The sequence below is a fragment of the Cebus imitator genome, unplaced genomic scaffold (genome assembly GCF_001604975.1).
Source record: "Cebus imitator isolate Cc_AM_T3 unplaced genomic scaffold, Cebus_imitator-1.0 Scaffold524, whole genome shotgun sequence".
NCBI lineage: Eukaryota > Metazoa > Chordata > Mammalia > Primates > Cebidae > Cebus > Cebus imitator.
This window is the reverse complement of record NW_016107839.1, coordinates 533,386-541,575: the sequence shown is the minus strand read 5'-3', so window position 1 is coordinate 541,575 and position 8,190 is coordinate 533,386. Positions and strand designations below refer to the sequence as shown.

The following is an 8,190-nucleotide window of genomic DNA, read 5'->3' as shown; positions in this document are numbered from 1 at the left end:
CCGGATTCTGCGTGGCCGGGTGTCTGCGCGCCCCGCTCCCGGATTCTGCGTGGCCGGGTGTCTGCGCGCCCCGCTCCCCGGATTCTGTGCGGCACCCAGCTGCTTCCTGTCTTTTTGATTTTGTTATATAAAGCTCTCCGTTTAATTCTGAACTTGTTAGTGTGAAAATCGGCTTTCTTCCTGGAGAAGCAGGGCTGCCCTGGGCCGGGTTCTGGCACTGACTCCTGTGTTTCATCTGCTCCATCGTCCGGTGAGCCTGCACCCTGTGTGGCTACTGCAGGCCTGCTAGGTGGCCAGGGGGCGCCAGAGAGCAGTCTTCCTGCCTGCCACTCGGGTGTGTGGGCATCTGAGCCCTGGAGCTGGGCATGGCAGCCTCCCTGTCCTACCTGCCTCCCCCACCACCCGGTCCCCACCCAACCAGCCCACTCTGGCCCAGGCCGGGTCTGCTGTCGCCGCTATCAGGAGGCAAACAGAACCTGGCTGAGCCAGCACAGCTTCTACAGATCAAGGAGTGACAGATTTGATAAGAATTAAAACACGCCCAGCCCAGCCGAAACCCCTCACCTGAGTCAGGCCGCCCACGCCTGCATCTCTCCCAAAGGAAGCATAGGCACCCCGCTCACCGCTCTTGCCTGCAAGGGGAGAAGGAAGGTCAGAATGAGGCCACCCAAGAACCATCATGAGGCCCCCCGCCCTGAGCCTGGCCCGTGCCCACATACAACAGGCGCTCCATAAGTGCACATGGCTGAGAGAGAACACACATACAACAGGCACTCAGTAACTGCACAGGGCTGAGACAGCACCCACATACAACAGGCGCCCGTTAAGTGCACAGGGCTGAGGCAGCCCCCAAATACAACAGGCACTCAGTAACTGCACACGGCTGAGATGGCGCCCACATACAACAGGCGCTCAGTAAGTGCACACAGCTGAGACAGCGCCCACATACAACAGGTGCTCCATAAGTGCACACAGCTGAGACAGCGCCCACATAAAAGAGGTGTCTGGTAAGTGCACACGGCTGAGACAGCGCCCACATACAGCTGGCGCTCCGTAAGTGCACGTGGCTGAGAGGGCCCTCCCATCCACCAGCGACGGGCTTGGGGACAAGAAGGGATCCCTGATGATTTCGGGACCGACTCGGAGCCTCTGCAGCCCACACGAGCCCTGCTGGGGGACAGGGAAGGAACAGCAGAGCTTGAAGGGGCCCTGCCTCCTGCCAGCCAGTCCCTGCCCTTCCTGAGCCTCAGTTTCCTGTTGCAGGCATAGACAGGCCAATGCCCTGGGGAGCTGGGATCAGAGGCATCTGTGTGCCCCAAGGGACAAGCCTGGGGGTCCTGGGGAGGAGGCCCAGGGACTGTGCACACAGCCTCAGGTTCAGCGCCCAGGCCCTGGGCTTCCCTGGCACCGGCTTCCCCTAAGAGCAGCTTGCAGCCTTCAGGCCAGGGTTTGTTCATGAATGAGCATGTGACCTGCCCTCCACCAATGACTGGCACCTCCCTGGGGTGCTCAATGACAAAGGGCAGGTGAGGCCTAGGCCATGGAGGGGGACAGCGGGCTGCGGTGAGCCCCCCTGAGTGGAGGGCCTGGGTCTGATGCCGAGACACCTGGATCCAGCCTTCCCTGAAGCAGGCCCCCGGCTACTCAGGACCTGTGCCACTTAAATCCCCTTCTGGCTTACACTGGGCGAGGAACGTGACGGGGGAGGCACAGCCCCCAGCCCTGCTGGGAGGGGATGAAACGCACAACTAACGTACATTATTCTCCAGCCATGAACAAAATTCCCCGATTTCTGAATTTTAAAAGTTCAACAGCCGGACGCAGCGATGCATGCCTGCAATCCCAGCACTCTGGGAGGCCGAGGTGGGTGGATTAGGAGGTGAGGAGTTCGAGACCAGCCTGACCAACATGGTGAAACCCCGAGTCTACTAAAAATACAAAAATCAGCCAGGCATGGTGGTGCACACATGTAATCCCAGCTACTCAGAAGGCTGAGGCAAGAGAATGGCTTGAGCCCAGGAGGCAGAGGTTGCAGTGAGCCGAGACTGGGCCACTGCATTCCAGCCTGGGCAGGAGAGCGAGACTCCATTTAAAAAAAAAAAAAAAAAAAAAAAAAAAAAAGTTCAACAGTTTCCCAACTCCTGGAACAGATGCTGCTGTTTTTTGACTCCCCCCCACCATGCCCAGTTTCCTCATCTTGGTGACCCTGGGGACATGGGGAAGACGACAGTCACAACCCCCCACAGGCCACCCCAGGCCACAGTAGCCGCTTGCCCTGCTTCCCGGAAAAGAAACAGGCCAGGGGAGGCTGAGGCTACGCCAACACCCCTAGTGGCTCCCGGGACCCCCGCTGCCCTCTCCAAGCTGCTTGGTTGGGGCCCAGGCCCCATGGGTGGCAGGTGGGATGCGACTGGGCTCTGGGCACTGCTGGCCAGTCCATGGGAACTGCCCATGTCAGCCCTGCCCACCCTGGGGCCATCAGAGGTATGAGGAAGAGACCAGGAAGAAGAACAGCCAGCAGGGAACCAGCCCTCCAGGTGCAGAGACCACCTCAGGTGGGGATGGGGCCAGGCCTCACCTTCCTCATCTGGGAAATGGGCAGAAATCACCCCTGGCACGTGGTGGGTCTCAGGCACACCCACCCCTACCTTCACGCCATTCGCTTCCTGCCCAGGACACCAACCCACTGCATGCCAGGTCCTAGGCCAGGCAAAGCGAGGCAGGACAAGCCAGCCTGCCGTGGGGCCCAACCAGGGGCTGCCCCTCAGGGTCCAGGGAAAGGCTGGATCCCCAAAGTCCTCCAGGCCTCAGCTTCCCCCCAGCCCACAATGCTGAGGGCAACACAATACGCATGAGCCAGCAGCAGGTCCCGCGCTCCACAGCTCGAGGCTTCTAAGCAGCGCCCGCCTCCACCGCACCATGAAAACCGTGTGCAAACACTGCCTCGAACCACCGGGCTCCAGAGACGAGGAAAGATCCCACGGCCCAGGATGACTGAGGGATGGAACCACAAATTCCACAGCTGAGGTACCACGGCAGCGGGACCCCCGAGCCCCCTGCTAGTCCCCCAAGACCTCTACCTAAGCTCCCCGAACCCCGGGGCACTGGACTTGACAGCCTCACAGGAGGAGGGCTGTGAAGCCTGGGGGTTTCTGAGTCACCCGCACGAGACACTGTCCCAGCCGCAGCTCCAGGTCCCTGGAAGAGGGCGAGCCCTGGTCAGCCCCGCCCAGCCATAGGCCTGGCACCAGGGCGCCCCTTCCCAAGCACGGGTGGGCAGTGGGGCTGGGACAGTCACAAGACTGGGTGGGCCAGCAGTGACAAGTCACCAAGCCCCACCCCGCGATCAGCAGGGCCTGCAGAGCTGGGCCACTTCTCACTGCCTCCCTCCAGGAAGGTTCTGGGAGGGTCCCTTTCCCACAGTGGGGAAACCGAGGCTCAGAAGAGGACGGTTCTTGCCCGGGGTACGCAGCGGTGTGGGATGACACGCCAGGTCTGAGTCATCATTCCTTTTATTTGTTTGAGACTGAGTTTCGCTCTGTCTCCCAGGCTGGAGTGCAATGCTTCGATCTCAGCTCACTGGAACCTCCATTTCCTGGGTTCAAGCAATTCGCCTGCCTCAGCCTCCCGAGTAGCTGGGACTACAAACACCCAGCACCACGCCTGGCTAATTTTTGTATTTTTAGTAGAGACGAGGTTTCACTGTGTTGGCCAGGCTGGTCTCGAACTCCCGACCTCAGGTGATCCACTCACCTTGGCCTCCTGAAGTGCTGGGATGACAGGCGTGACCCCCACCCCGGCCTGAGTCACGGTCCTCTCGGTTAACAAGAGGCCCCCAGGGAGAGAGGGCCGCGGCCTCCGAGCCGCGCAGGCTCTAACCACCACACGTGCGGGCCGCCTCAAGTCTCCAGCACTCCTACGCCTCCTTTCCAGCGGGTGACGGCCGGCCCTGCTGACCCCTCCCCGGGAAGCAGGAGGAACCCTGCACAAATCGCAGGGAGGACGGGGGCTGGAGCGGCCTCCCTGCCTCTACACCCAGGCAGGGAAGCCGAGTCGCAGGGCGCTGTGGCGGGGAGGCCGGGCTGTGCCCTCCTGCACCCGGCTCCCAGGACGGGCGGAGGCTTCGGCTGCCCACACCCTCTGGGTGAACGCTGCGGACGCCTGCTGCTGTGCGTGCACTGCCCACGCCGACGTCTGCACATCCGTGCGCGGCAGAGGGACCGCGCCAGGCGGACACTCACCTCCGAGTCCTGGTCCCAGGAATGTGGATGAAGAGAGGCTGCTGTGTGAGTCGGTGAAGTGGGCGCCCTCGCTGAAGGTCTGCGGGGGACGGCGGGGATGAGACGTGCTGGGCTGCACAGGCCCCCCGCCCCGCATTAGGGCTGGACAGGAGGACTCGAACCCACGTCTCCCAGTCCGAACCCTGGAAGGCTGGCCCCTTCTCTCAGCCTCAGTTCCCCACACATCCCTCTACTCTGGGGATAGGAAACTCAGGATCTGAGGTCTTATGGGGGCTCCTACCCGGCTGGGGTCAAAGGAGGAGCTGTTCTGGTCGCCGCTGCCCCAGGAGCCTGAGCTGGGCCGGTCCTCAAGACCTGCAGGCAGGAAGAGAGAGTTACGGTCACCCTTACACCGGCCCCGCTCTAAAGGCAGGCTGGGTCCGCTCTAAAGGCCAGGACCCTCCCTGGCCCCCGGGGTCTCGGGGCCAAGTCTCAGTGGATCCAGGGGGGTATGTGGAACCCTTCCTAACCCAGCCTCACCCAGCCTGACTCACAGGGACACCAGTCAGCAGGTGACACCGACACCCTGGGACTCTCAGGTTCACACACTTAAGTAATTCTTCCATCAGCTCTCTGCTGGCAAACTCCTACCCACCCACTGAAGCCCCAGCCACCATGGCCTCCTTGGGCAGAGCCCTCGCTCTCATGCCAAGCCTCCCCCCTCTCAGCCCTAAGTTCGTCCCTCTGGCCCAGCCCTGACCATGTAGGCCAGGGGCTCTGTCAGGTGGACTCTTCTCAAGAGCCTGAGGGTGTGGGAGTGAACAACAGGCTCCAGGGGAGGGCAGGGGGTCTCCCTGTCCCCACCTGCCAGTGTGGGAGGCGGGGCCGCCCTGTGCTGAAGCTGCAGCAGAGGCCAACCCACTGCGCGGGAGGCTGGCAGCCCGAGAAGGTGGAGCCGAATCGCGTCACCCAGGAACAAACCCCATGCGGAGACCAGAGGCCCGAAGCTCGGGCTGGGACGAGGACCTTGGTCCCCGGGTGGGGTGGGGCCGGGCGGGGCCCTTATCGCTCAGAACACTCACAGGCAACCGCCCAGGACTCCGGAATCTTCTGCCCTGGGCAGGGCAGGCCTGTTCGGACCCTTCCCCCATCCATGGAGGGCCACAAAGCACACCCTTGGAGAAGCAGGATTGCGGCCCTGGGGCGCCTCAGCTTGGCCATGGGGTCGCGGCCCTGCCTCAGTTTCCCTCTCTATAATAAACGGAATTACAAACAGGCCATACTTCTGAAGGCTGGAGGTGCCCATGTCCAACTCTCAAGTCCAGAGGTCTCCCGAGAGCCAGGACAGGGGACCCAGTCCAGCACGATGTCTGTGACAGGCAGAAGCTCAGGGTGTCCTCCCCCACGCTGACTCCACGCTGCAGGCTGCTGAACCCAGCCCGGCTCCTCCACCCACCCAGCTTGCCTGCACCAGAAACTTCTTTCAAATTGCATCTTTCTATTTCAGTGCCTTTGTGTTACTCATTTCCCTCGGGAAGTATTGGTGTTTAATTGCTGTCTAATTTACATAATTATGCATATTAATCTCCCCACCTAATGAATATTCATGTGCCTCATTTAGATTTTGTTTTCTAATCAAAACTTTCCAATGTGATTATGAGTGGGGGGCTGGGATGTGGCCTTGGCTGGCTGGGGGGCCTGGCAGGGGGCTCCTGAGGTCTCCAGGAATCCGCACAGCACTAGCTGCCAGGTCTGGGGCATCCGCACCCCAAGATCCTGGTCCCATACGTGTGCCCCGGCAAACAGGGCAGCTGCCGAGGCCAGGGTGGGCTGCTTGGCGAGGATGGGCACAGTGCCAGCACCTCTGGGCCTCAGTTTCCCCTCTACACACCCACCTGTTGTCTGGTCCCCTCCAGCCATAGCCCCACCGGAGACAAGCTCACCCATGCTCAAGGCGCCCCAGGAGGTGCAGAGACCCCCACCCGAGCTAATAGAACACTCCTGGCACCCCAGCCCTCACCCCCTAGAAGGCCTGGCATGCGGGGGGCCGCCTGAGACCCCATACCCAGGGATCGCCCCTGGGGATCACTCCAACAGGCTCCTGCAGAGGCAACTCGGCCTCCATCTGTCCTTTCGGGGAACCCTCCCTCACCCAGCCCTCAGCCTCCTCCTTCTAGAAATGACAAAAATAGGGACAGCCCCCACATTAATACAGTTACTAAAGTCCCCCCCGCCGATTATGCATTTTAATAACCCGACATGAATATTCATAATGCATCCCTTGCTTGTTCTAATTAAAACGTACTAATAGAATAAGGCGCTGCTGTCAGAGTGCTTTTCTGTGATTTCCTGGGTGCAGCACGGCCGAGTGGGCCCCTGTGGGAAGGACGCCTTCCTGCCTGGGCCAGCTGGGCCGCCTCAGGAGAGGACTGCAAGCGGACGGGCCAGGGGGCTCGGGAGCAGGCCTAGGAGCTGCCCACCCCCCGGGCTTCGGATCCAATTCCAGGGACAGGGGTGTGGAAGCCACCCACCTGCCTGGGCTGCTGTGAGGGTAACAAGGGTAGACACTGTCTCAGAGAGGCCGTCAGTGGCCAGGGAACGCTCAGTGCCAGTGACTTCCCAGCCCCAGCCTCCACCGGGTCCCCTCCTGAGAGGGACTGGGGGCTGATCCTGGCCTGGTGGCTCGATGGCAAATGGGAGAGGGGGCTTCAAAAGGCGTTCAGTGAATACCAGGTGGGACCGAAGGGAACAGCAAACGGTGCACACGAACCAAGTCCAGACCCCAGCCCGCTTCTCAAACCCAGTTCTACGGGCACGAGCTGCGCCTGTTTGTCCATACTACCTGCGGCTGCTTTTGCTACAACAGCAGAGTCCAAAATTGCAAGAGAGACCACCCGTCCTGCACAGCCCGAAATATTAACTCCCTGCTCCTTTCTGGAGAAGGCTGGCTGACCTTGATACAGAAGAATACTGCCCAAGTGGCTTCGGGTACTTTGCGCAAAAAACCCAATCGACCGACTTCGGTACCAGGAGTGGGGTCACCACGCCGGGCAGGCAAAACCCTTGGTGGACACGGGCCCTGAGCACAGCCCTATGGCTGCCCCTGCCCCAAACCCTCAGGCACACCAGGTGGCTTGGCTTCAGATAGTCCTGGGGACTTCATCCTGTAGCCCCAGCTCTGCAATGCACACCCCACTCAGGTGCTCAGGCTATAGTTCAGGGGGTCCTCCTGTCACCTTCCCTCCTCCCAAAGGAACAGCAGCTCTGCCACGGCCCAAGTCTTCCTCCCAAGTCCGCTGACATCCTCAGGCAGCCTGATGGAGCCTTCAGAAGCAAAACTCAGCTCTTCTCCCTCCTTCTAGCCTCTCCCATGGCTCCCCACCGCCCTCAGGGTAAAGACCCAACTCCTCCCTGACCTCAGCACTCTCCTCTTCCCCCACGCACCAGGTGACCCCCACCCACGCCCCTGCCTGAGCCCCTTCCCAGCCTGTGCTCCCAAGAAAACTTGGGAGGATAAAAATGTTCTCCACCTCTGCTGTCCAACACAGGAGCCGCACTACCAACTGCTGGAAACGTGGCCAGCATTTTTTAAAGCAGGTTAAAAATTACATTAAAAAATGCACTGAACAACCCAGTCCTCAACAGCAAAAAAAGTAACAGCATCCACCACCAACTACCACGATCGCACCTAAGGACCAAGTAACGCCTCAACAGCCACCACACGCGCTGCTCATGCAGGCTCCATTCACTGGGGCGTGGAAGGCGGCCGCCAGATACGGGGTCACGACGACGCCCAGGCCTGCGGCTACCCTGTCTCTTTCTCCTTGCTATTAAAATCTTGAAGGATGGCCGGGCGCGGTAGCTCACGCCTGTAATCCCAGCACTGTGGGAGGCTGAGGCGGGTGGATCACGAGGTCAAGAGATCGAGACCATCCTGGTCAACATGGTGAAACCCCGTCTCTACTAAAAA

At 60.7% G+C, this 8,190-nt stretch overlaps 1 protein-coding gene across 10 annotated transcripts in view; it reads right to left on the bottom strand.

Annotated features, from left to right (window-relative positions):
• TCF3 (transcription factor 3) overlaps nt 1–8,190 on the bottom strand; it is a 48,425-nt gene that overhangs the window by 16,342 nt on the left and 23,893 nt on the right. For 8 of the 10 annotated variants that reach the window (XR_001820564.2, XR_001820565.2, XR_001820566.2 and 5 more), the window contains exons 4-6: nt 4,522–4,595; nt 4,242–4,320; nt 565–632 (exon numbers count right to left, since the gene is read on the bottom strand). Coding sequence is in view for 5 of the 10 variants with exons in the window: in XM_037733438.1 (XP_037589366.1) it covers nt 565–632; nt 4,242–4,320; nt 4,522–4,595 (221 nt within the window). In the remaining 5 variants the exon portion in view is untranslated. The remainder of the gene's footprint in view (nt 1–564; nt 633–4,241; nt 4,321–4,521; nt 4,596–8,190) is intronic. The other 2 variants (XR_001820567.2, XM_017514401.2) reach the window with 1 other exon arrangement.